This window comes from Streptopelia decaocto (genome assembly GCF_964273445.1).
Source record: "Streptopelia decaocto genome assembly, chromosome: 7".
Classification (NCBI taxonomy): domain Eukaryota; kingdom Metazoa; phylum Chordata; class Aves; order Columbiformes; family Columbidae; genus Streptopelia; species Streptopelia decaocto.
The window spans coordinates 48,186,070-48,214,068 of NC_138661.1; the positions used below are offsets into that span (position 1 = coordinate 48,186,070).

Sequence of the window (27,999 nt, forward strand, 5' to 3'; positions counted from 1 at the left end):
CTCAGTCGCTCCTAAGCAGTACACCAAAGGCCCTGCTCGACCTTGCCACTCTACACACCTACCCGGCAATACTAGACACTCACACTTCCCCACCACTTCGCACAGCCCTTACTTCTACCTCAGCACCATCCACCCCCATCCCTTAGTTAACGTCGCAGCTCCAGCAGCAGACCAACAGCGCAGGCACCCAAATAACAACAAGGGTGCAGAATCCAGCCCATCACTCACCCAGTAGCTTTCGGGTCCCGTGCAGACGCCTCCAGCCTCCTCGGTCGAGGAAAAACGCGCCAGCACCCACAGCTGGCCGCCAGCCCAGAAGCAGCTTCACGACCCCCCTGCGGCCACAGCTCAACCACAAAGCAGCTGCCATCTTGTTTCTCTTCGCTTCCCCGCCCTCCCAGGAGCCGGGGCTGTCTCTCTCGTTGCCTGAGCATTGAAGAGGGAGGGGGGAAGGGGGGGAAGCGGCACGCCCCCCACTCCGCAGCCAAGCCGCCTCAGCGTAGAGGAAAGGTTTTACCAACGCCCCCTGCTCTACTGCTGGCCACCCGCCTGCACCTGGCACAGCGGTAAGCCCTCCCGCAGCACAAGCCTCGGTCGTTCCAGCCACTCGCCTGCTTGGACCTCACTGCCTCTATCGCCTAAAGTACAAGCTTACCGCAGATGCATGCGTGCGTTTCTGAGCCCTGCCTGCCTGTCCGCACCTGGGATTCTCCCCTCCAGCTACTCCCACTACTGGCCCTTCCCTGCTCTCCCGACAGGGGTAGAGAGTAGGGGGAAGGGTGCTAGTCTTTCCATCCCGGCCAGTCTGCCTCCGCGCCGGGAAGAGGACTCGCGCCGCCAGCCAAGGGATCGCTCGGATCAATAACACAGTGCCAAGGGTAGGCAAGCGCTCGGCAGGCGCCCGCGAGGTCCCCAGAAGAAGCCCCCGAAAAAGGACCCCGCACTCGCTGACCGACCTACGTCATGGCGGCGGCCGCCAACGACCGCGCCGCTGCGCAGGTAACGAGGGCTACACGCAGACCCCACACGTAGTGCCTACCCCTCAGGCCGCGTGAGCTTCAAATGGGCTCAGCAGCGGAGGCCCGCACGCCTCATCCCCTCAGCAGCCACTTTAAGCAGCCCAGTGGCGCGCCATGTGGGGCTGCCCACTTCTGCTTGCAGGCGGAGTTGTGCGTTCCAGGGTCCCCTCTGCCGCTGGGAGGAACTTCTGGAGACCCGAGGCGGGACAGCGAACTAACAAGTGCTCTGCTGGCGTGCTCGGGCCCTGCCATAGCCACCTCTGTCACCCCTGATGCTGCTGACGATCCCGCAATCTGCCCGCGCTTTGCCTGCCGCCTGGCTAGGGGCACTTCGTGTTAGCGGGTGCTCCAAGACAGCAGTTCGCAATTGCAGCTGTAGAGGCTATATTTGTAACCTTAGTAATCAGCTAGTAACTTTCATAGTTAAAAATGAACAGAGAGTATAGAAATGTTTGAAATTTACTACACTTACTGAAATGTTGCCAGCTTACAGTCTGGCTGCAGTTACAAGGACTTGGAGCCCTATTTATTTATTTGTAGTAACCCTTGGGGTTTAGATTTGGTTTGGGTTTTTTTCTGTGCTGGATTGATTGGGGTTTTTTATAGTTCGGTGGCTGACAGTACTGTGCTTCATCAAAGAAAACAAATGTGCTACAGCATATGGGAGCATCACCTGCATGAGGCTTGAAATACCTGTCCTGTTCATATGTGGAACTGGTCAAGAGACCAGCCCAAGCATCAAGAACAGTGTGGACCGACAACTGGGAGATGAGAATCATTGGCAGACTACATAATGTGGCCTGTCAGGAAAGAGGGAAAGAATTTGCTTAGTCAAAAAGACAGAAGAAAAAAAATGAGGAGCAAATGGAGTTGTTATCTTAATATGTAAAGTGTTGTCACAGAGATGAAAGGGGAGAATGTCTTCGTTATGTCCATAAGTGTTTGTTAAGAGATAACAAGCTTAAGTTTCAACAAGCAAGGTTTAGGTTAGGCATTAGGAAAATAGTTCTAACCTGGTACAGTTAAATGGACTGCCCAAGGCACAGGTGTCAAACACCTGGCCCACGGGCCGAATGTGGCCCGCCACCTTGTTTTATCTGGCCCAGCACTTTGTTTCCACATGACGGCAGTGCTGAGCTCCTCGCCTCCAGGCTCCTGCCAGCGCGGTAGTCATGCGTGCAGCGTGTGTGACACGCATTGCGTTGCAGGAGCAGAACGGCGGGAGCTGCGGCCATAGCTACAGGACAGCAGTGAGCCTATGAGTAGTAAGAGTAATGAGTGATAAGAGTAATAGGTGAGACTGATGTGGGACACTAGTAACTGCCTTGGGGCATTGAAAAAGCAGAATTACCGGGCAGGGGGAGATCGTAGTGAGGGGACAATGGGGCACTTAATTAGGGTACTCTCAACTGCGCAAACATTTAATTTAATTTTTTAATAAATTAGCTAGATACATGAACTTTAGCGGTTACATGTTATTTTAAACAAAGTACCTCTAAAAAGATATTTTGTAACCAGTGGCCAGGGTCCCACTCATGAATTGTACATTGTTTTCCATGGATATGGCTAGCTCTGCTGTATGGGGAAGAGGGTTTGAAGGAAAGCTGAGCCTGCATGAGAGGGCCTGAGTATTATTTGACCTGGTCCTAAAGGACATCTTGGTCTTTTACTTAGATGGCACACCATACCATCTTTAGTGGATCAATTTGAATCCCAAAATGTCTAGTAAGTTAAAGACTGAGGCAGAAGGAAGGCAATTTAATGATAGATGGGAAAGCGAATACATGTTTGTGTTTCAAGGAGAAAAAACAGTGTGTCTGTTGTGTTATGAGACAGTGTTGGTGATGCACATAACTGAGTAGAAAACACAAGGCCCATGGGCTGAATTCTAAAGTTACATTTGGCCATTTGAAGGCAACTCTGAGGCTGATATGGCCCTTGGTGAAAATGAGTTTGACACCCCTGGCCTAAGGAGTTTGTGACTTGCTGTCATTTTAAGTTTAAATGTGATGTTAAGATAGGTACTTCCAAACCTTGTCAAACTTGCCCCAGGCTTCTGTCTCCATCACTTCACCTAGCCTGTCTCCTGCCTCAGAACCACTGCTGCTGTCTTGCACCCATACGCATTTCTCCCGTGCTGCTGCCACTGCCTCTCCACACCTGGTTCTCCAAGTCCAATACAAACATTTCCTGAGGTGTGTAGCCCCCTGCAACAAGATGCAAGTGGTCTGTCCAGAGGGGCTGCAGTAAACAAAGCCTGTGCTTGCTGTGATTCTAAAGGCTAGCAGTCTCACAAAATCCTAGTTCCCCTTTGTTTAAGTCTTATGATTTTACCTTAGACCATCAAAAATCACTCAGTCTTCAACTTTTGAAGTCACTGTGGTATTGCAGTGGTGGGAGAGAACAGTGACAGCAGCACTTTTTTCTTGATGTTTCAGCGGAGGTATTGGTAATAAGTGTCTACCAGTTTTGGTATGTGCTACTTATTTTTTGCTTTTGTTCTCTTTATTCTGTGGGTGTTAACAGTATACCCCCCCCCCCCCAATCTGGATTCCTGCTGCTAAACAAACATTTCTCTTGAAAATGTTCTTTTATGGGCATATGTGACTAAGCTGAGTAATAGAGCAGCTAGTCACTTATCATTTTAAGAAAAACTATTAAAGCTTCTAATTGCTGCAATTAAAAAACTACAAACATAAAAAAGGCACACCATAAGTGATCCATTTCAGTTAGAGGTATGTACTTGCTATAAAAATTGACAGTGTGAGGCTTTTAAGCAGAGTAGGAATCCTAACCACATTACTTTCCTACCTCTTCCTTACAATTATTTATTTTACTCACTGAAAAACCCTTCCCTTTTGTATTATAGAATCCTTGTGTGGTGCCGAAGGTGTTGTAGGAAATAAACTTTTTTGAAGGATCATGACAGTATTTTTGCTACTTTAGTTTTTATTTGATCAATTTCTATGCTAAAGACAGATTTTAAACAGAAATCTACTAGCTTATTAATGGTACTTTTCTCACTTTATTTGTACAGTGTAGCACAAATCTGTTTTGCCACATCAAACTTACATAGCTATTCAAAGAAACCTCATAATGATTTACTACCTGTCAGTATGAAATATCAATGGTATGATTTCATCTGTGCAGTCTGTGCTTATTTCTGAGGAAAATGTATGATGTCCAAGCAATATATGAAAGGGAGATACATATTTCAGGCACTGTTTATTAACTATTTATTTACTATAATATCTTAAAATAATGACATTTTAGGTCAGTTTTACACCTTTTGAAAATTATCTCTAAAATCTTTTACAAATGTGTTTGTTCCACAAGTAGGCTGGATCCACCTTGATTTCCATTATACTAGATCTACTCTGTTTTCTGGGTTTTTTGTTTGGGAAGGTAGGTTTGTTTTGGTTTTTAATTTATATTAGGCACAGTAATTTGAATTAAATAAGGAAAAGCTAGTTTTCCTTGAACCACCACAGTCTTGCAGAATACAATAATAATTTAAAAAAAAAATTGACTGCTGGAAATATTCTAAATTTTCAGTCACTTTCTATTTAGAAATTTACCAGCAAATTTGTTTTCAAAATAATGATTTAATGGAGTGAAAAAATTAGTCATTTCTTTTAGGTCATGGAGATCTGTGGAGTTTTCCTTTATACCTAACACCATGTAGAAACTTAGGCTAAAATGGTAATAACATAGCAGGAAAGAAGCTAAATTTTTCACGTTAGCTGTATCAGAAAACTAGTGGGCCATATCCTGAGTTGGAAATATGAAGGAAGAGATAACGGATGGCATCTGTACTTCAACTTAAAAATAAAATTTAAAGGTACTGCTAATTGAGATTTGACAAACAGTAATCCTGCTGAGTTGCCTTCTGCTTTCACACATGTTCATTCTCAGGCTTATTACAGCAAGTACACTTTCTTAGTTATGGAAAGAACTGTCATTATCAGTAATTTTAAACACGAAATGCAGTAATGTTTTTGTTTAAATACTTTATGGTTGCAATCAGTATCCACTGATCCTCAAAAAATGTTGTTAAACTCTGAGGATAGCTTCTGAATTTGAGCTTTTATTTAAAATTCTTTTTAATGATTTGAAGTAGTGAAAAGCATTCATGTTCTCCTATGAATATGAATTTTGCAGTAAATGTCAACATTCATCAAACAGGGAAAATATGAAACAACTGTAGGAGTGTTATAATCTAGGGGTTTTATGGCTGTGTACATTCCATAAATAACAGCAATATAAACCTGTTAAATATAAGCTTATTCCAGTAAAAGTAGAAAATAAATAATTTTTACTTGAAATGAAAAATACTAGTGTTGCACATAGGCTACAAATAGACAGCAATGTCCTTTTAAATAAGAGTCAAAACAAGATGCTGTGGCACTTGGTTTTGTGATAGGTGAACAGATTAAAATTATGTACAGCCATTAATTCTGTGTAAATAAGTAAGAACAACAAAATTGGGACCCATCATTTACACCTTCTGTGCACTTGTTTTGAATTTATAAATATACAACACATTCATTAATATTTTTGGATTCACGGTACATTTCAGAGTAATTAGTATTTGAGGAATGTTGGAGTATATTTGATGTATATTATTCTCAGTGGCAAAAAGCTAGGAAGGAGTAGTTTCATTTTCAGCTGTGTGAACGGGAAGATTTCACATTTTTTTTACTGTAAATGTAGGAGTCCTTTTCCTTCATGCACCCTTACTTTTGCTGTTCTGTTTATTTCAGGTAATGTGAACTGATAAAGGCTCATGGTGCTTTGAAAATCTTAGCTTCTTACATAATATTCTAGGAGTGCTGGTTAGAGTCTTGCTTCTATCAATTGAAATGAATGAACAGATCACTTTTTACTATATTAAAAGAGACTTTAAATAACAGAAACAAAATCAGAGCAGGCAAGAATACTAACTGAACTGAATCCCAGTTTTTTAAAGATAATAGCTTCAGAAACTAGTGCGATTGAAGAATATGGTACTATACTTTTAAGTTGAACTTTGAAGTACTGATCAGGCTTGAGAGTTGGCTGCTGTAGCAGGTAACTGTATTTGGTGACCTAAGTGTCTAGACTTCCTAAAACTAATCCTTTTTTTTTCTGTTGAAACAAATGCAAGAAGCACATTTGTTGTGCTTAATTGCTGATTTCTGTCACACAGTCAAGTAAGAAAGAAAACCAGCTGTATCACTGTGGTAATGTAGGTGGAAATACTACCTCATCCCAGGGAGATAAATTTATGTAAATAAAATTACTACTCTGCTTCTGTACTGTTTAATTTCTTCCTTGATGGGTTTAATTGTATCAGGATCTTTGTGAAAGAACGTATGATTTTTAGTTTTTACACTGGTAAATGGGGATTTTTGTTCTCTCAGAAGAAATACTCAAGGCAACACGCAAATGCATAAATTCAATCACACAGAATTAAGTTAGCATCTCCCAGTTTTCTCTGTGTATACTGGTTATATTTCTCATGTAAATGATTCCAACATTCAAAATTTTTAATTTTCCAGTGTAGTACTCACTTATCAAGGACTGCTACCTATTAGGTTGTGCAGGGTCAGCCGAGATAGGGTTAATTTCTACATTGCCAGGACAGCTGACCGAGAACTAGGCAAAGGTGGCATCCGATACCATATAAGGTCATGCTCAGTTACAAAGGGGGCGGGTCTGCCCGCCCCCCTCCCTTTCCTCCTCCCCTCCCCCATGCTCCCTTTCCTCCTTCTCCTCCCCCCTCTTTCTCCTCCCTCCCTCGACCAGGGCGGTCTGGAACACTGAGGCAAGGTGGAGGCGGGCAACGGGGAGGTGGTTTCGGCGCGAGCTGCCGCGGCCACGTCATCGGTTTGCGATGTGTGTCCATTGCTTTATACGTTCTTGGAATAACGGCAGAGCTGACCGGAGTGTGTTAAAATATGCATTTACTATATTAGTTGAGCGGTCATGATGTTTATTTCTTTGTCTACATGGCTGTGTTATCTGAATTCCTACATGCCCTATGTGTTCTCTGTGGTGCTGTTTATTATATTTGGGAAAAGGATTAGGTTTATCATATTGCTGTCCTGTATAATATCAATTTATGAGATCATGATTTCTTATTTTGCACATCTCGGTTGGAATTTTTATAAGGTATTGTTATTTTCTTATCTAAGGCAACGTCCCTCAGTATATGGGGAAGGTGGAGGGGATGCAGAATTTTCCCCCATTTTTTCACCTCCCTCATCTCCTCTAGTTTAGGTACATTAGTTTTTGTGGATTTTGAATGCCCTGGGGATATTCAAGTTAGCATGCACTTGTTGCTATGTTTCCTGAATGTGTCTGAGGTCATATACAGGGTTACAAAAGAATGTGTTAAGAATATCACTCATTTGCCCCGAGGCTGGATGGTCATGGATGGAAAGGCATGTGCGAAAACATGGGCAGATATATAGAGAATTTCTCACCCCTGATGATTTGGCGTTTCACTCCTGGACAGCTACAGGACCCTGATAAAGTGACGGAATATTTAAAAGGAAAATGTTCTGGCTATTCCAAAGAAGCACAAATTACTGCATTGTGCTAGGCCTTAGCCAGTATGTACCAAATGCTGCTCAACAGCATACAGCACCCCCAGGGTGAAGAGGGGGATAACAAACTGACAGGCACTGTGGCTACTCCTACCCTTGTGCCAAACACTGCAGCTGCTCAAGCCCCCATGACAGGCACTGTGGCTACCCAAACCCAGGCAGCAGGTGCTGCAGCTGAATCAAAGAACCAACCCATGTCTGTATCAGTTGCCCCTATACAGAAAGAGAAATATGCAAAAAAATCAGTTAGCTTAGTGAGGGAAGGTAATGACCCAGCTCCATCTGATAACAGGACGAGGCAGAAACAGAGATAATCACCCGATCTCTGTCCCTAGGTGGGTGGCAGCATATATTTCAGCTGCTGGGATGGTGAGCACATCATTGCTTGGCTGCTCCAATGCTAGGATAACAGGGCAGGTAGCTTGGAATTAGAGGGTAGGGAAGCCACACAGCTAGGATCCCTGTCTAAGGAAGGAGGCATTGGCAAGGCAATTGGGGAAAAGACACAAACCCTCAGCCTCTGGAGGGTGTGAAGGAAAGGTATCCCATCCAGGAAGATGTTACCTGTCACCCAGGCACCACCGTGGAGAAAAGTATCCAGTACTTGAGGGAATTACCTGTTCTGGAGGTGATTTATAATGACACCAATAATGACAATTTACCCACAGATCCCAATGAAGTCCAGTGCATACAACCCATGTGGTGAAAGATCCTGCAGAGTGCACAATTTTCCTTCGCCAGCTCATTGGCAGTAGTGTCATGGAAAGAAGGTGAGGAACAAATAGTGGATGAATTGGCTGGCCAACTACAGTGATACAAAGGAAGTCTATCTTCCTCCCTGCAGGCCTGCGTCTCAGCTGTGGAGAAACCGCAAGACGTGCTAGCTGAAAAAATATCCTGAAAGTTCCAGCATTATAAGACAAGTTCCATTCCCCACCTGTACAGCCTACGATCTCAGCTACTCGAAAAGAGCGTCTCTCCAATCAAGAAAGAGAATATAAAGGGTATACAAAACAGGAAACCCTGTGTTTTTTCCTGCATGGCCATGGAGAAGACATGAGGAGGTGGGATCAGAAACCCACCTCAGTCCTGGAGGCATGGGTACATGAGTTGCAGGGAAGGACAACCACAAGAGGGGATTCTGCCAGGAAAAATGCTACTCCAGTGTCAAGTGGGCAGTTGCCCAGACAGAGTAGAAGAGCTGATCTTGCTTTTGATCCTCTTGAAGGGGCTTCTGATTCATTCTTGCAAAACGGAAGCAGTGATTACTATGACCAGGACTAGAGGGCCCCTGCCTTGAACCAGGTGGAAGAGATGGATAACCGGGTTTATTGGACCATGTGGATTCGATGGCCTGGAACATCAGAGGCAAAGGAGTACAGGGCTCTTAGTGGATACCGGCATCCAATGTACTCTAATTCCATCAAACTATGAAGAGGCAGAACCCACCAGCATTTCTGGAGTGACTGGGGGATCACAACAGTTGACTGTGTTAGATTCTGAGATAAGTCTGACTGGAAAGGACTGGCAAAATCACCCCATTGGGACGGGCCCAGATGCTCTGTGCATCCTTGGTATAGATTGCCTCAGAAGATGGTATTTTAAGGACCCAAAAGGGTACCAGTGGGGTTTTGACATAGCAGTCGTGGAGACAGAGGACATTGAACAGCTGTCTACCTTGCCCGGTCTCTCGGAGTAACCTTCTGTTGTAGGACTGACAAGGGTCAAAGAACAGCAGGTGCCAGTTGCTACTGGTGGCAATATTGCACTAACTGAGACTCCCTTGATTACCATCCATAAGTTGATTCATCAACTGGAGAGCCAAGGAGTGATCAGTAAAACTCACTTCCCCTTTAACAGTCCCATATGGCCAGTGCGGAAGTCCAGTGGAGAGTGGAGACTAACAGTAGACTGCTGTGGCCTTAAGTGGTCGGTACTGAAGCACAGCTCCTCCTGGCACCTCGACTGCCAGTGCTGGGCTAGATGTTCAAAGGGAAGGTCTCTTCTGCTTATCATGCAACTGATGCTATGTGGAGTATGTGGGTTGCATTGATCATGCAACAGGCTCACATGGGGAAACTTGATCACCCAGATATCTTAGAAGTGATCACAGACTGGCCAGAGGGTAAGGATTTCAGAGTACCACCAGAAGATGAGGTGACATGTGCTGAAAAGACAACTCTGTATAGTAAGTTACCCAAGAATAAGAAGCGATCTGCTTTGTTCACTGATGGGTCCTGTCATATAATGGGAAAGTACTGGAGGTGGAAAGCTGCTGTGTGGAGTCCCACACAGTGTGTCACAGAAGCCACTGAAGGCCAAGGTGAATCAAGTCAGTTTGCAGAGGTGAAAGCCATCCAGCTGCCTTTAGATATTGTGAATGAGAAAAATGGCCAGTGTTCTATCTTTATACTGAGTCATGGATGGTGGCAAATGCCCTGTAGGGGTGGTTACAGCAATGGAAGAGGAGCAACTGGCAGTGCAGAGGCAAACCCATCTGGGCTGCTGAATTATGCAAGATACTGCTGCCCAGCTAGAGAACCTGCTTGTAAAAGTGCACCACGTAGATGCTTATGTGCCTAGAAGTTGGTCTATTGAAGAACAGCAGAACAACCAGCAGGTGGATCAGTTTGCCAAGATTAAAGTGTCTCAGGTAGATTTGGACTAGCAACACAAAGGTTAATTATTTATAGCTCAGTAGGCCAGTGATGCCTCAGGTTATCAGGGAAGGCATACAATATGTAGATGGGCTCGTGATCAAGGGATGGATTTGACCATGGACACTATTACACAGGTTATTCAAAACTGTAAAACGTGCACTGCAATCAAGCCAGCCAAGCAGTTAAAGCATGCGTGGTATGGGGTGTGATGGCTAAAGTATAAATATGGGGAGGCCCGGCAGATTGACTATATTACATTCCCACAAACCAGCCACAGCAGGCCCTATGTGCTTACAGTGGTGGAAGCAACCATCAGGTGACTGGAAACGTATACCATGCCCTATGCCATTGCCTGCCCTGTGGTGACATGGCACCCTGGAGAGAAGTGAGTCAGACAATGGGATTCATTTCCAGAACAACCTCGTAGACACTTGGACCAAAGGGCATGGCACTGAGTGGGTATATCACATTCCCTATCATGCACCAGCCTCCAGGAAAATCAAGTGGTACAGTGGACTGTTAAACACTACGCTAAGAACAATGGGTGGTGGAACTTTGGGATTAAAATTTGGATTCAAATTTAGCAAAGGCCACCTGGTTAGTTAACACTAGGGGATCTATCAGTCGAGCTGGCCCTGCCTAATCGAAGCTTCCGTGTACTGTAAAGGGGATAGAGTCCCTGTGTTGCACATGAGGAATTGTGTTAGGGAAAACAGTCTGGGTTACTCCTGCCTTGGGCAAAGGCAAACCTATCCATGGAACTGCTTTTGCTTAGGGACCTGGGTGCACTTTGTGGATAATGCTGAAGGATGGAGGAGTCCCATGCGTGCCTCAGGGGGATTTGATTCTGGGTAAGAATACTCCCATGATGTGAACTGTATGATGGTAATTGCTACATAATACTATACACCATACTGACAGTACTCAGTATGTACCTTTCAGGTTAATGAAACATGAACTTCTACTAAACTAAACAAAGTGCAGCAATGATGGAACCAGAACTGGCTCTAACAGCTGGCAGCCAGCCACCTCCTCAGGGTTGACGTCTTTATTCTGTAAACCAGGCGCATGAACTATGAGTCCTAGATGCTGCATGCAGCAGTACAATGTGACACTCCAGCTTTCTTGCCCCAGGAGGCTGTCCTGATAGATACAGTCGAAAGTCATGTACTCAATTAACATTCCAAAGGAATAAGATTATGCCATGAACTGAGAAAAAAAACACCTGTGTGTATGTGTATATATGTTTAAGGTGGTAGTAATTAGTTGAAATGTGTTGGTAAGACCTGAGCATGCCATAAATTATATAGAATAAGGGGTGGAATGTGCTTGATCAGCTGAGACAGGGTTAATTTCTACACTGTCAGGGCAGCTGACTCAGAACCCAGAAAGGGCATATTGGATACCATATAAGATCATGCTCAGTTACAAAGGGGGGCAGGGGTGCTGTCTTTCTCTCTTTCTCTTCCCCTCTCTCTCTGTTGCTGTGGGTAGCAGGGTGGTTGAGAATGTTCCCAGTTCTATATGGACCATGCGGTTTGGTGCTTTGTATTTCAGGCATGAGCTGTGGTTTGTGCAAGGGGGAGGCAGTTTTGGCACAAGCCACAGTGGGAGGTTTTGGCACAGGCTCCTGCAGCAGAACCACCACATGGTCGGGTTGTGGCTATTGCTCTGTAGGTGCTTTCATTGTTGTTCCTGTTCGTAGAATCATAGAGTGGTTTGATTTGGAAAGGACCTTCAAAGTTCATCTAGACCAACTCCCCTGCAGGGATATCTTCAACTAGATCAGGTTGTTCAGAGCTCCATCCAGTCCAGCCTTGAGTGTCTCCAGGAATGGGGCATCTACCACCTTTCTGGGCAACCTGTGCTAGTGTTTTACCACCCTTATTGTAAAAAAAAGTCTCCCTTCTATCTAATCTAAATCTACCCTCTTTTCATTTGAAACCATTACTCCTTGTCCTATCGCAACAGGCCATACTAAAAAGTCTGTCCCCGTATTTCCTATAAGTCCCTTTTAAATACTGAAAGCCTGCAATAAGGTCTCCCTGAAGCTTTCTCTTCTCCAGGCTGAACAACCCCAACTGTCTCAGCCTGTCCTCATAGGAGAGGTGTTCCAGCCCTCTGATCATTTCTGTGTCCCTCCTCTGGATGCTCTCCAACAGGTCCATGTCTTTCCTATACTGAGGACTCTGGAGCGGAACACAGGACACCAGGTGGGGTCTCACCAGAGCAGAATAGAGGGGGGAATCACCTGCATCAACCTGCTGGTCACAGATGAGAAGAGAAAGGCAAGAAACAGTACAGAACTGCAAGTGGCAGCGAAGTGGTGACTGGGACATATTTGTGTATTAAGGCTGAGGCAGACCTGCAACAAAATCTATGGCTGGACTTTGATAACAAGACTGCATGCATACCGTTCTCCTGTCTTTGGTTTCTTCTTTTAGCTTCTACAAATCTGCAGCATCTATAAACAAGGGAGCATATCAAGTACAAAGCATTTTAATTACAGCCATCAGTCATTTTACGCTGCATTAGAGGTGAGGCAGTTAGTATAAAATAAAGCTGAGACTTTTTAATGGTCATAGACTAGAATAATAGAATAGTTTGTTGTTTTTTCTTTGCTGTTCCATTAAACTGTTCTTATCCCAACCCACGAGTTTTGCTTTATTTTCTTATTCTTGTCCCAATCCCATCAGGGGCATGGGAAGGGTGAGCAAGTGGTACATGGTTTTAGCTGCCGGCTGCAGGTAGGCTGGGGCTAAAATATGACATAGGTACAGCTTTCTTAGTTTTACATGTTCAGTGTACAGTTTAGAGTTTCCAGTAGTTTTGGCTTGTACTATAAAGCCATTCTGGTTTAGATTAGCTATGAGTAAATCTCTGACACTACAGATATCTTTGGTTAATAGATTGGTATAGATCTATTGTAGATATATTTATTCATGTGATAATGGAATATGAAAAAATTAAGAACTTTTTTCATTCTAAAATATTAAAATAATGGAATATAAATTCTGGCTAAACTGCATAAAAGGTAACATAACATTGTAAAAATGTAGGAATCAAATAATTTGCTTATGGTTTCTACTGTATTTTTGACTGCTATGTGAAAATATTATGTAACAGAACTAATAAAGTTTGTTCTACTGAAATTTGTAAATCAAGCAAAATAAACCTACAGAATAGATTCAATAGGAAAAAAACATTAGCTGGGCTTTTCAAAATGGCTAATGTTAGATGCTTTTATTTTTCTTTTTTTACGGCAGTAGTCTGTGACTTAATCTCACTTGTGTAATACCTGTGGGCCACTGCACTCACATAAATTTGAGATAAGACCCTTCCTGTGAAGGATAATCAGACGTGCATTTTGTTTAGCAGTTTTGTTTGTTCATTTCAAGGTGCGAATGGCCCCTGCGAAGTGTAAAGGGCATTGTGCAAACATGCAGTCATTTTGTAACTGATGTTCATAAGCATAAATTAGACTGTCATACTGCAATATGAAAGTACTACCCCTTTGAACTCAATTTCAGAATTGAAATTCTTAGGTTTGATGTTTCTGATGGTTTTTAATTTATTTCCTTAACTTATTTTTAGGAGAATTTACATCCAAGAAATCTTATCCCAGAGCTTTGTAGACTGTTTTATGGTTTAGGCTGGGTAACAGGAACTGGTGGAGGAATCAGCCTGAAACATGGGTAAGTAAAGATGGAAGAGAAAGAATATGATGGTTAGAGAGAGAGAGAGAGGGTCGCTGTGATTAGTAGTTGTTGAGTGCGTTTCAGTTCCATGAAAAATGTTTGGAAGAGTGAACAAGAAGTTAGAGAGGTAAATGAATAGTACACCAAATTTAACTATATAGAATGGAGGCGGCTAGTCTGAATTAATCATTGCAGTCCCTTCAATGGAGAGAGCCAACTTCAGAGTGTCTTTTTTCTGTCCTTTTTCTATCTTTGTTTAAGGTAGATGCTTTTTGTTCCTTTGTTTAAGGAACAATGTATTCCCCCTTTTTCATTTAATTGACTGTGGAATTAAGAATGGGTTACACCAGGCACACAGCTTTCAAATGCCTGTGAATTTTGCAGGCAAGACATTTCATTTGAGAAATAAATTACTGTTCTACTGAGATAATTTCTAAGGACATATTCTTAACATAAAATAAACCACGACAAGTAACAGCAAAACAATTTTTGGGATGTATCCACTACTCAGGAGCACTACTTTTTAATTTACCTGTCTCCCCCTATTCATACTTCCCAAGCTTTTAATGGAGACAGAGCTCCTCTTAGTGGCCACTGAAAAAACAGAAGTCTTCATTCTGCAAAACACTTTGTACAGTGCCTGCAATTCTGTCTGCAGTCACAGGGTGTTGTGACACTCTAGCTTGAAATTGTCTGACCTCTCATTTTTCTGTCATACACTTGCATGCAGACACAAACAGCCTTTTGTATTTAGATACATTTTTTATCTATATATATATATGAAGTAAAGGCTATAAATGCTTATATTTGTGCTGTTCTAATGCCTTTGTGCATTTCACTTCCCTGCTTGATTTTGCAAGCAAAGCAACTGCAAAATAATAAAGACAGAAATGATAAGAGGGTTAATTTTTTTTAATGTTTTTTCATTTATGGAAAAATATTTCTAGTACTAATTTCTCATCGGTAGCTAAATGTAGCCTATTCATCATTTCAGTGCAATTCGTGTTAGTTGTGGCAAGACAAGTCTTGTCAACTAACATAGTAGTACAGTTTTCCTCAGCAGTTGTATAGCTCAGACTACTACTGAAATACATACTTGAGTTGGTACCGATATTGTACATGGTCTAGAAATAGTAATCTTTGTGGCTGTACTGTTATACACCTAAAGGTATAAACATATACCTAAGGTGCATATATTTATAGGTATAAAAGGTATAAATATAGGTATATATTCCTAAAGGGACAGTAGGTATGTTTCAAAATGAGTAGCTAGGAGGCAGAGATCAGACTTCAAATTGTTACATAGAAAATAACGAAATAACAATTGAAATTTGATTGAAATTCTAACAACTAGTCTTATCAGCTAATCCCACTCGGCATTACTCACTGTGCAGTTCTTATCAACTACTCAAAAATGCCAGTTTGGATGTGGGATAGCATATTAAAAATGAATCTAGAATTCTGTATCAGGTGTCCTATATTTCAAAGGTATTTCTTGATCAGATTTTTCCCTTTATGATTAATTTCTAAAAAGATAAAAACAAAATGTTTTAAGAAGAAATGCATGTATTTCATTAGTAGCCAAATTACAACTTGATTTCTCAATATATTGCACTCTCAATCATCTTTCTTACGCAAAGGAATTAAATCTAAATTAATGCAATGTTGGCAGTGTTAATCATGAATATTGACAATTACAAATATGCTAAGGCCACATTTTGATGTGCTTCACAGTTGTTTAACGACTATGAAGAGTACATCATCATAAGAGTTGTATTTTTGGAAGAGCTAGAATCATAGAGTCATTTAGGTTGGAAAAGACCCTTAAGATCATCGAGACCAACCATAAGCCTAACGCGGCGAAGTTCACCACTAAACCATGTCCCTAAGTGCTGTGCCTAAACATCATCTTTGTATCTCCAGGCATGAGGACTCAACCAGTTCCTTTCCTGATATCCAATATAAACCTCCCCGGCACAACTTGAGGCTGTTTCCTCTTGGCCTCCATTACTCGCTGCTTGGGGAAAAAGGTCTCCTCTCAGTCTCGTTTTGTCCAGGCTAAACAACACCAGTTCCCTCAGCTGCTCCTCATAAGACTTGTGCTCTAGATCTTTCACCAACTTTGTTGCTCTTCTAAGTGCTCTTCTCCAGAAATATAAACATCTGGTGGTCCTTACAAGATGTATCTGTAACTTGACTAATTATTCACTAGATGTCTCTGTGCTCCTGAATTTGATATGTTACTGTTGAAACTCAATAGTGATCACAATTTAAAATATTTCAGGTCTCATCTTAAAATCGAATTAATTTAAATCAGTTTTTCATTGTTTTTGTTTATGTAAACTTTGCAAGAAGTGATGCACTAATGTTTGAATTTCAGTGATTTAATTGCATTGAATTAGTGTTATCTTTTTATCTATATAAATAAACATATAAATGCATGAAAAACCTAAAGTACACAAATATAACAAAAAACAAACTTATTTATGTTGTAGAGTACTACAGATAATTTTTAAGTAATAGTTTTGGATTTTTAAGTTATAGTTTTGTCACCTGTTTTTTCATAGATCAGCATCTGCTTGCAATTTCCCTTATTCCATTTTTATTCTGAATTCTGGGGATTCCTGTTTGGACTTATTGCAGGGAAAGGCTTTGTATTTTTATGTGTAGGAAAAATAAGGCTGCACTTCTATGTGTGTTTCAAATCTCTTGGCAAGCTGAAAGCATGGTTTTGTACCACTGCAATTTAGAGATTTCAAATGCCCTTGTATGATTCAGTTCTATTTTGAAAACCATCTACATGTCAATCTGTAGAAGGAGTAAGAAAGTTATTAAATTATGAGGGCTACATTTGCTATTTCCTTTTCAGTGGATTGAGACCTCTAAAGCCTGTGCAGTTGAACAACCCTGTGTTTATCAATTTTTCCCTGTCTGTAACTTTTCTTAGGAATGAAATCTACATTGCTCCTTCAGGAGTCCAAAAGGAAAGAATACAGGTATGTTGAACTGTATTTTTACCTCAGAGCTCAACTTGAGATAGATGAACATACCTTTGTTTAGGGTTTGATTTTTTCTTATGTAAAGTTAGAAACTTGTTGTACTGCTGTATCGAAACAACTGAGGATTTTGTCCAGTACTCCACTAACATAGCAAGCCAACATGTCCTTCAGTGGCCAGTGTAGATTAGTCTTAATGATCTCTTTGCTTTAAATTAACACAGTAGACTGTGAAATTCAAACATGACTCAGGTCCAGTTTTATTCTTTGTCAAGCTTGAATGGCTTTATAGTGGCACATGTGGCACATGTGTAATTAAGCATTAACACCTTATTTCTATTTTAATTTGAGTGACTCTCCCGTGAAAAGGTGACCTCCTCTATCTGTCCTTTCCAGAAAAAAACCCAGAATATAAGTGGAGGGGAGAATGGTAAATAAAAACTATTTTGTGACAGCAGGAACTCCCCCAGAATAGAATATGTAGAAAGGATTTCTTGTTTTATAGATCTGAGGATAAATAAAATAAGAAGTGAAAGGAATGTCTTCACTGATGGAAACCTGGGATTTTGCAGCAGTGCTCGCTGAAGATGTTAGCAAGGCAAGCAAAAGCATAACATGGCAAGGCTGTGATGGTTGTGTTCTTCGATAGCAGTAGCAGTGGACTGAGCGCAGTGAGCCAGGAAGTCTCTTGCAACTGTATTTCCTGCTGATTTTTAAAATAACATTAAAGAAGAAAGTTTTATTGCTGTCCTGAACCATTTTCTGTACTATTATGAGTAGCTGATTGCTGCAAAGGCAACATTGATGTAAAGCCACTGAAAGCAAGGCTTAAAAAATTAGTTCTACAAATTATACTATACTATATTATACTATATGGAGGTTTAATTCATGTGCTTTGTTGATTTCTTAAGGGGCGAAGGAAAAGTACATCTACATTTCTTTTTTTTTAATCAACTACTACTTTTCCTATTGATTTATTCTCTGTTATTTAAGTACAGGCTGTCTCCTTTCTAAGGAAATTTTAGTTTTACAAATATCTGCTTGGCAGCAGTCTGAATAAAAAGAGTACCTAATATTAACTCACATTGCACAATGTCAGTAAACAGTATTAAAAGCTAGTATAAATGTGGTGCATTACAGCACTTTTACAAAGTTGAGATCACATTCTGTATTAAATATGTGCTGTATATATTTGTCTCCTGAGAAGAGTCATCACAGGTCAAAATAATTTCTTCTTTCTTACAGGCAGAAGATATGTTTGTTTGTGACATGAATGAACAGCATATCAGTGGTCCTCCACCGCACAAGAATCTAAAGAAGAGCCAGTGCACACCTCTTTTTATGAATGCCTACACTATGAGAGGTGCATAGCAAATATTTTTAGTTCAGTGATGACTGAAACACTGTGTATACATATCCACAAAATCAAAATTCAATACCGTACACTAGGGAAGCGATCGTCCCACTGTACTCAGCACTGGTGAGGCCCGACCTTGAATACAGTGCTCAGTTTTGGGCCCCGCACTACAAGAAAGACATTGAGGTGCTGGAGAGAGTTCAGAGGAGGGTGACAAGATGGTGAGGTGTCTGGAGCCCAAGTCTTACGAGGAGTGGCTGAGGGACCTGGGACTGTTTAGCCTGAAGAAGAGCTCATTGTTCTGTACAACTATCTCAAAGGAGGTTGTAGCATTGAGAATGCTGGTCTCCTGAGTAGCAATTAATAGGACAAGAGGAAATGCCCTCAAGTTGCACCAGGGAAGGTTCAGGTTGGATATTAGGAAAAATTTTTTCACGGAAAGGTTTGTAAAACACTGGACAGGCTGCCCAGAAAGGTGGTGGAAGCACCATCCCTGGAGGTGTTTAAAAGTTGTATAGATGAGACTCTTAGGGACATTTTTTAGTGCTAGGTTGAGGTTATGGTTGGACTTGGTGATCTTAAGGGTCTCTTCCAACCAAAATAATTCTGTGATTCTCTCTTCTTACAGTGAAATAAACAGGAAACTGCAAAATGGATTGATTTGCGAAAGAATAGGTACAATGGGAGGTAATCTGTGGTAACAACCTTTGACTGTCGTTTACATTTTAGTCTTCTCATGTAGCTAGACCTATGGTCATCATTTCAGAACTCATTTTTGCTGCAGTGGATTAATAGGTTGCAGGAGGAGGTAGGGAATTTTTTTTTTACTGGTAGTTTTGCCTATTCAGCAACTATGTTTTAGATCCTTTTACAACCATTGGCTGCGATCAAAGGTTCTTAATTATGGATAGGTTGAAAAAAATATGAAACTTTTCTCTTGTAGGTGCACAGTAATAGAGAGGTTTTGCTGTTGTGAAGGTTTCTATCTGTTACTTTAGAAAGGATTTAGGGAGTCTTTTCTGATCTTCCTGCACAAGACACATGTAATGGAGAAAACCTCATTTCATATGGAAACTTTCTAAGTAAATTAAAAATATTGTCTACCTATCTGTGCTGGTTTGACTGAAAACAAGTTAATTTTCCTTCTTGAAGTTAGAAACCCTTCTTTTTGGTAGCTGGCATCATAATTGTTTAGATTTAGTTTGAGAACAAGAAGATAACACCGCGGGACAGAGTTAATGTTTTTAATTGCTCTGGTCTGAGAACCAAGGACAGTTCTGAGCGCTCTGCCAACAGGTGTGAGGCAGCTAGGAAGTGGGGCATAGATGGGGCAGACCTTGACTGACATCAAGGCTGATCAATAAGAGTATTCCATCCAATTAGCGTCATGCTTCATGTTTAAGGAGAGTTGGGTTCTTCCGGTTAGGCTTTGGTTGGAACCAAGATGGAGACCTGTTTGGGGGAGTTCTGTTTGGGACTTTGATTAGCTCGGCCTTTTGTCATCCTGCCACTTTGCGGAGATCTCTAGGCCTTTCTGCCTTTTTCTCTCTTTTCTCTCTGGGATTGGCTGTTCGGGACCAGGGTGCTGCTTCCTGGAACTGGCGGTGTGGTGCAGACAGAGTTTGTGAGGAATTGCATTGAGTATCTTTTATTTTATATTCTATTTTATATATATATGTGTATGGTTATTATTAGTAGTATATTAGTGTTATTTGATTAAACTGTGTTTGTCTCAGTCCACAAGTTTCTCCCATCCCCTTTGATTCTCTCCCCTGTTTGGGACAATAGGGGTGGGGAGTGAGCAGGCAGCTATCATGGTTATATTACTAGCTCAAGTTAAACCATGACACTATCTTTCCATCATGACACAATAAGATTACAATAAATTTTTTTTCAGAAAATCAGTGGATAATTGTAGAGGAGTACTAGCATGAAAAGAAAGTAAAAGTCTTTAAAATTTCATCTTACAAATAACTTTGAGAATTCATTAGAATCTCAGAACTCTGATAAGTAATAGTGTTTCAAGCATTGTAGTATGTAAAGAAATGTACAAGTAGTGTTTCTCCTTGAATTTTTACAAGTAGTTTCTCTCCTGGAATTTGTCACTTACTAACACTAGTGTCCTAAGACAATCCATAATTATCCTTTATAGATGACTAACTATCTCATACCTTTATTTAGGTTGTGATATATTTTTTCCTTTAATACAGTAGATCACCATTTGCTAAGATGTCTGGCCAAAGGAAATGAATCAATTAGGTAAATAAAGTTTTCTTAATAGACACATTTCAAAATTCATTCTAAAAATATTTTCTATTTTCTTTTTTTTTTTTCTTTCTTTTATCTGTTCTTAGGGGCAGGTGCAGTGATCCATACTCATTCCAAGGCTGCTGTTATGGCTACCCTTCTTTACCCAGGGAGTGAGTTCAGTATTACCCATCAGGAGATGATAAAAGGAATCCAGAAGTGTACTTCAGGAGGCTGTTACCGGTACTTCTTTGTATTTAAGAAAAGAGGCATGCTGCTTGATCATTTGTTTTCAGCAGTATAAATAGATGACAAGTCATTGGAGTTATGTGTGTTAAAGTGTGTAATATAAAGTATTAGGAATAAGAAGTAAAAAGACCTCTGAAATACCTCAGTCATTGGCTTTCCTTAAGAAGGTCTCAAGCCTATGGAAGAGATTTGAGATAAAATCTTGTAATGTCAAAGCTACTGTGCTCTGTTGAGCTACAGAAACAAACCAAATAAAGAGCTGTGTCCTGACAAATATCTAAAGATCAAAAACAGGTCCTGTTTGACTAACCTGATCTCCTCCTATGACAAGTTGACCTGGTAAGTAGATGAGGGGAAAGGCTGTGGATGCTGTCTACCTAGACTTTAGTAAAGGCTTTGACACTTTCCCACAGCATACTCCTGGAAAAACTGGCTACTCATGGCTTGGATGGGCATACTCTTTGAAGGGTGAAGAACTGGCTAGATGGCCAGGCCCAAAGTGTTACGGTGAATGGAGTCAAATCCGGTTGGCAGCCAGTCATGAGTAGTGTTTCCCAGGGCTCAGTATTGGGGCCAGTTCTGTTTAATATCTTTATCAGTGATCTGGATGAAGGAATTGAGTGCACTCTCAGTAAGTGTGCAGACAACAGCAGGCTGGGAAGGAGTGTTGATCTGCTTGAATGTAGTAAGGCTCTACAGAGGGATCTGGACAAGCTGGATCCAATTGCATGAGGTTCGACAAGGCGAAGTGTCAGGTCCTGCACCTGAATCACAACAACCCCATGCAGTGCTACAGACTTGGGGAAGAGCAGCTGGAAAGCTGCCTGGTTGAAAAGCACCTGGGAGTGTTGGTCAGCAGCTGACTGAATATGAGCCAGCAGTGTGCCCAGATAGCCAAAAAGGCCAACAGCATCCTGGCTTGTATCAGGAATAGCGTGGCCTGCAGGACTAGGCAAGTGCTTGTCCCCCTGTACTCAGCACTGATGAGGCCCCACCTTGAATACTGTGTTAGGTTTTGGGCCCCTCACTACAAGAAAGACATTGAGGTGCTGGAGTGAATTCAAAGAGCAATGAAGCTGGTGAGGGGTCTAGAGCACAAGGAGTGGCTGAGGGAACTGGGATTTTTCAGCCTGGAGAAAAGGAGGCTCCAGAGAGACCTTATGACTCTCTATAACTACCTGAAAGAAAGTTGTAGCGAGGTGGGTGTAGGTCTTTTTTCCCAAGTAGCAAGTGATAGGATTAGAAGAAATGGCCTCAAGTTGCGACAAAGGAGGTTTATGTTGGATATTAGGGAAAATTTCTTCACCAAAAGGATTATCAGGTTTTGGAACAGACTGCCCAGGGAAGTGGTTTAATCACCATCCCTGAAGGTGTTTAAAAGACGCATAGATTCTTAGGGACTTGTTTTAGAGGTGGATTTGGCGGTGCTTAGATGATGATTTGACTTGATGATCTTAAATGTCTTTTCCAACCAAAACAATTCTATGATTCTATACAATGTTAAACTGAAACTGAAGCCAACCAACATTAGGTCACATTGATAACACACAAACTACATTTGGGTGGACTTCATCTATCACTGCCTGTGCTAGTTTAGGGCATGTTGTAGGAGCAGAGAATTTCAGATTTTACTTGACAGACTTTGGAAGAAAATTCAGAATAAACAACTCGTTAAAGATAATGTTATTACTTTTCAAGGATGAGCTCTGAGTTAAGTGGTGAGTTATTCCAAATTATGTGTGATGTCTTGTTTTGAGGACTCCACCCACAGAGTGTTAAATTGAGATCCACAAACAATATTTATATAATATGTCACAATTAGATGAAAAATTGGAATGCTAAATTCTTTCCACTTTTTAATGCTGATTTTTGTAACAAACTGTTGCCCTTTGGCAAGAGATCAAGCCCTCTGTCTGGCATGTGATTTTACGCCTGGGCATATTTTATTCCATTGAGGTTGACTTGCCAGCTTTACCTTCTTGTCAGCATTAGCATTTGTATTTTTAATGTAGCAAAAGACATCCCTTATATTGAATAGTCTAACAACATTGTTTTTTAAAAAAATCCACTACAGTTTTATCTTTTGGATATGCATTTCAAATTCTCAAACATTCCTAAATGTTAATCAGGAGACATTGTATTTATTGGGTTCCATGTCTCTGTGCTGTCCCATATCATCCTGTTAATTTACCAGAAAAACTAAAGAAATCAAAGCTCCAGATTACATGGTTCCTAAGTACATATTCATCCATACTGATTCCACTGTCTTACCTCACACAAGGCTCCCCATTGAATTCAAAATCAATTTCGTAGTACAGAATAGGATCTTTCAAAAAAGGTTTTGACAATATATTGTTTCTAATTACATAAACCTTTTCCAGAAGCTATCTAAAAAAATGCTACAGATAGGATAGTCAGAAGTATTTGTTGGCCTAAATATGATCCCAGTGATGCCAGAATAGCTTCACCTTTTACTTCAGTAGAAGGAGAATAGATCTGTAGTAAATAGCTCTGAAAGTCTCAGAAGGAGGTTTGGCTAAACATAGGCTGCTTATATTTCAGTAAAACTAAAGAGATATCAGGTATTTAACTCATTCAGAGTATTCTTGGGGTTTTATAGATTTTAGTTCTTGATAAAAAGCTTATAGTTATGATTAGGAATCAGTTATGGTATTTATACCTGCTTCCAAACTCACATCCAAGTAGAAAGCAGAACATAGCAAACCAGTCCCTTAGCTCATTTGGCCTCATTAGTAGCAAACACTCCAAATCTGATTTTAATGATCAGAATATGTAAGAGTCAAAGTAAATCTACAAATATACAACTTCATTTTCTTCATTCACTATTTTTATGGACTTCCTTGGTAAAGCAGGAGCATTGAAAATTGTAAGGGATGAGACTTTTTAATTTTCTGAATATCTGATTCAAAGTACAAGCTGTAATTTTTTACTATTTCTTCCTCTCTGTTTTTATACAAGTGCTGCTAGCATCTACTCATGAAATATCTGTGATCTCAATGATAAATCTGAACCTGAACTGGAGACTTATTAGAACTGTTTAAACAAGTTTCTGCCAGTGTTAATTAGGGTTCACACAATGCCAAGTATCCCAGTCCTCCTTCAGCAGAAACTCTTAGGCAAGATCTTCTGAGTAGCATGCATCATCTTGTCTCTTGAACTGGGGTTCTCAGGCTCTCTTAAGATCACATATAGCCCACCAGTGACTCCATCACAGACAATTTATTTTCATGTGTTGACTCTGATTTCTCTTTATATGCCTTAGCAAGTATATCTTATTTCCAGGGGCTTTTTGGACTACCTGAATATTTTTTTTCCTGCTCTCCAGCAATAGCTTAATTTCTTTCTTCATGATTCTTTTAAATAACTTACTCTGAGATAAAGCTTGTAGGTGATGCCAATACAGGATGAAGAGAGTATGAAGAAGTTGTAAAGGAACTCAACAACAAAGTTGATACATGAACAAACAGCTACACCTAATACATTAAAGCGTTATTTTATTTTTGTGCCTCTAGTGTTGCTCGGATATTGGCAGCGTAGCATATGTTTGGGAGTGAGAGATGTTCCTGAGAGTTCTTATGTTACAGAGTGACTCATAAGAGAGGAGCGTAAAATCATTAGGGTTGAGAATTTGTTAACATCTTTACACAGTCGAAGGAGGATCTGTTTCTTAGATCCAAACACAGTGGGTTTTTAAATATATGAACATTCATTTTTCTTTTAGATATGATGATACACTAGTGGTTCCCATTATTGAGAATACACCAGAAGAGAAGGATCTCAAGGAAAGAATGGCACGTGCAATGGAAAAATACCCGGACTCTTGTGCTGTATTGGTCAGACGTCACGGAGTTTATGTGTGGGGAGAAACATGGGAAAAAGCCAAAACAATGTGAGTACAATTTAGGAATGTGGTATCTTTTGCTATTATACTTTGAAATCTTAATGGCCTTAATGTGAGGTGTATTTCCAGCCCCTGGACAATGATTCAGAACATTAAGTTCTGGCCTCAATTAAAGTATAGGGAACTTTTGAGAATGCATTAATCCATGATTGCACCGCTTGGTTCTCCTTTCATACCAATGCTAGATAATGGGGTTGCCAACTTTTTCCTTTCACATGGACAAGTCCCTTCTCATGTGAAATCTGCAGGCAATCTCTGCTTTTATATGACACCTGCCAATACAGTTTGTGTAGTCTTCCCTAGTCCCATTTTTTTAATCTACTTCTTTATTCGCTGATGGAAATGCAGCAAATCAGGATCATGTAGCAAAAATGCCACGCACTTTCCATGCTACAGTAAAGGAAAGAAATTACAATAGAACTGTCCAATCATACTGTCACATTGGTGATGCAAAGGTCAAGGAAGAAAAATTTTCATAAAACATGGTAAGATTTGAGCCTTACTTTACACATCACTTTTTTTTTCCTTTTAATTTTAGGTGTGAGTGTTATGATTACTTGTTTGATATCGCAGTGCAGATGAAGCAGCACGGGCTAGATCCTTCAAAACATCCAGCAGGAGAAAACGGGATCTTGTAAATGACAACAACATTTTTATTCAGGTGTGAATTTATCTGTAGAGATGATCTGTTTGGAAGGAAAGGCTACAGATGACACCATTACTTCAGTCTGCTCTCCCACTCAGGCAACTTCAGTATTGTACATCTCCCACACTCCCACACCATTACCACTGCAATTGTTATCTATGCCTGAAGTAATGCTCCTTTACCACACAATGCAACAAAAAGATATGTTAATAGTTGTGTCCTGTGCATATTTTAGCACCTATGTACAGCACAGAGTGCAATTCCTTTTTAAAACTAAATTGTATCAAGCATTACTAGAAAAAGCCAAAGGAGAAAAAGGAGAAAAAAAAAAAGTCCAGGCTAGTAAGCTAATCTAATCAGAGAATAGACTCACTTTTGTTCTTCAGCCTGCAGGATTAGGTTTGATTTCAGTCCATCTCAGTGGTGTTACTTATATAGTGGGTTGTGGGTTTTTTTTCCTTCTGCAGAAATGGCTGGTTGCAATTTGATTAAGTTTCATTGATTAGTGTCACCTGTTTACCTCATACAGCAAATTACCATGACTTTCTGTTTTCTAATGTAGCAATGATGAGTGTTTTGAAAGTTTTCATCACAAATATTTTGAAGTAAAAGCACACAGGTAATATGATCTATCAGTACTTTGCATGAAGGATCCCTGAAACAATCCTCCCACAAGGAATTTACAGCCCAGTATGGCAAAACACAGTGGTAGTGTATCATTTGAGAGTCTAGGACACTTCTTGAAGATATAGGTAAGTTTAAAGATACCAGTACTGAGATGATAAAGGAGATGCTAGGCCAAAGTGGTGGCCTAATTAAACAGGATAGGCTAACTTGTTGCCCAGATTTGGTCCATCAGATAATCCTCTCCACTCACCACGTTTGCACCGGAAGAGATGGCAAATGGCTGCTCGGGCAGCATGAGCCCAGAACAGACAGGTACTTGGATCAATAGCCTTTATGCCTACACTAGAGAAAGAAGCAGTGGGACAGGAGACTTGCTGTAAATTGAGTCTATGCATGAACAGGTATTTGGAGTGCTGCTGGAGTGAAGATGTGCGGGCTACCACACCTGCGTAGGGCTAACTCGTGGCCTGCAAGAACCATTCTAAAATTGTTCCTCAGCCCCTGAAATTGAATAAGTTCAGCTATTATAGTGGAGTTAATATCCCTTTACCTGTTTTTTACTATGAAAGACCTAGTTTTAGAATATTTTCACTTTTATCTCACTTCTCCTATACAGGTTTCTTTCGTGAGACGGGAGTTCCAGATTCCACCTCACAGTGTTAAAACCAGAAGGGGGTGCTGTTATACTCGACTGATTAACAGATATTGGTAGTCAGTTTTGATTGTTAAACACGTTCAAAAAGAAGAATTAAAAGAACAAGGAAATGCCGAACAATCATTGCTATTTATGAATCCTGTCAAGTGCTACAGTAGGACGGATGACAATTCAGATGCAAAAAAAGGATTTTTAAAAAAGCTGTGGAGAAATAATGTGGTATTTTGTTTGCGTGCTTTAAAAATTTCTATTTCAATACCCTGCATTTGTTGATCCTGCTCTACTGGTACATCATATAACTTTATCTAGGTCTCCATTTCTGAAAGTTATAGTAGTATATATTAGTATAATATAGTATATATTCTTGGGGGGGGGGGGGGGGGGAAGTGAGGATGAACCCTTCTAATTATGTATAAAGTTTAAAGCATTTTTTGAACTGTTGATTCAGTCATGCTGTATTATTGTTTTTTTAATTAAGCCTTTAGTATTTGTATTTTTAAATTCTCTTAGTTGTCATTAAAATTACTAGGAAACACATAATTTTATGACATGCATTTGAAAGTTGTTACTGAGACTGCTATGGGTCTTCTCTGTTTTATCCCTCTTTTCATTCGTTCACTTTCAGTAAGATTTTGTTTATTACAACCTTAAAGCTGACCTGTGGTTAGCCAGCCTAAGGTAGATTTAATCAAATTGCTTATTAAAATATTGTCTCACGTATTTATGCATTTTAGTGTCTTCTTTCAAAATCTCCTGGAATGGCCCCCCATATGTCTAAGCCTTGATTGACTAACTTGCTGATCGAGTATTGAGACTCTAGTCCCAAGGGTGAATTGAGACAGGGTAAGTGTTCTGGTTTCAGCTGGGAGAGAGTTAATTTTCTTCCTATTAGCTGGTATAATGTTGTGTTTTGAATTTAGTATGAAAAGAATGTTGGTAATACACTGATGTTTTAGTTGTTGTTAAGCAGTCAAGGGCTTTTTAGCTTCTCATATTGGCCTGTCAGCAAGAAGGCGGAGAGGAGGTTGGGAGGAGATGCAAGTGGGACAATTGACCCCAACTCATCAAAGGGATACTCCATGCCATATGACATCATGCTACATACGTTAGCTGGGGGAACAAGAAGGATGGGGGACATTCGGAGTTACAGCATTTGTCTTCCCAAGTAACTGTTATGCCTGATGGACCTCTGCTTTCCTGGAGACAGCTGAACACCTGTCTGCCTATGGGAAATAGTGAATTAAATCCTTTTTCTGCTTTGCTTATGTGTGTGGCGTTTTCCTTTGTTAATAAACTGCATTTATCTCAATCCACAAGTTTTCTCAGTTTTACT

The 27,999-nt window shown here is 40.6% G+C and overlaps 2 protein-coding genes across 5 annotated transcripts in view; one reads left to right on the top strand and one right to left on the bottom strand.

The window, feature by feature from the left end:
* Positions 1 to 518, bottom strand: part of PDHX (pyruvate dehydrogenase complex component X) — a 73,642-nt gene extending 73,124 nt beyond the window's left edge. For both annotated transcript variants that reach the window (XM_082058444.1, XM_082058443.1), the window contains exon 1: positions 229 to 518. In XM_082058444.1, the coding sequence (XP_081914570.1) occupies positions 229 to 370 (142 nt within the window). In that variant the 5' untranslated portion in view covers positions 371 to 518. The remainder of the gene's footprint in view (positions 1 to 228) is intronic.
* Positions 449 to 27,386, top strand: APIP (APAF1 interacting protein). 3 transcript variants are annotated; one of them, XM_082058447.1, is made up of 8 exons: positions 449 to 566; positions 805 to 999; positions 13,864 to 13,964; positions 16,915 to 16,963; positions 18,209 to 18,326; positions 20,675 to 20,810; positions 24,559 to 24,726; positions 25,277 to 27,386. In XM_082058447.1, the coding sequence occupies exons 2-8, from the start codon at positions 964 to 966 to the stop codon at positions 25,374 to 25,376; spliced, it is 708 nt and encodes a 235-aa protein (XP_081914573.1). In that variant the 5' UTR covers positions 449 to 566; positions 805 to 963; the 3' UTR covers positions 25,377 to 27,386. The 3 variants fall into 3 exon arrangements, with proteins under 3 accessions (XP_081914573.1, XP_081914572.1, XP_081914571.1); XM_082058446.1 differs by lacking the exon at positions 449 to 566 and having other exon boundaries at positions 574 to 999; positions 25,277 to 25,399; positions 26,628 to 27,386; XM_082058445.1 differs by lacking the exon at positions 449 to 566 and having other exon boundaries at positions 574 to 999.
* The last annotated feature ends 613 nt before the right edge of the window (positions 27,387 to 27,999 follow it).

Bases quoted from the DNA above. Each gene is read 5' to 3' on its own strand.
- APIP (XM_082058447.1), top strand. From the start codon at position 964: ATGGCGGCGGCCGCCAACGACCGCGCCGCTGCGCAG. The intron at 1,000-13,863 runs GTAACGAGGGCT...ACTTATTTTTAG, and splicing joins ACGACCGCGCCGCTGCGCAG to GAGAATTTACATCCAAGAAA. The intron at 24,727-25,276 runs GTGAGTACAATT...TTTTAATTTTAG, and splicing joins TGGGAAAAAGCCAAAACAAT to GTGTGAGTGTTATGATTACT.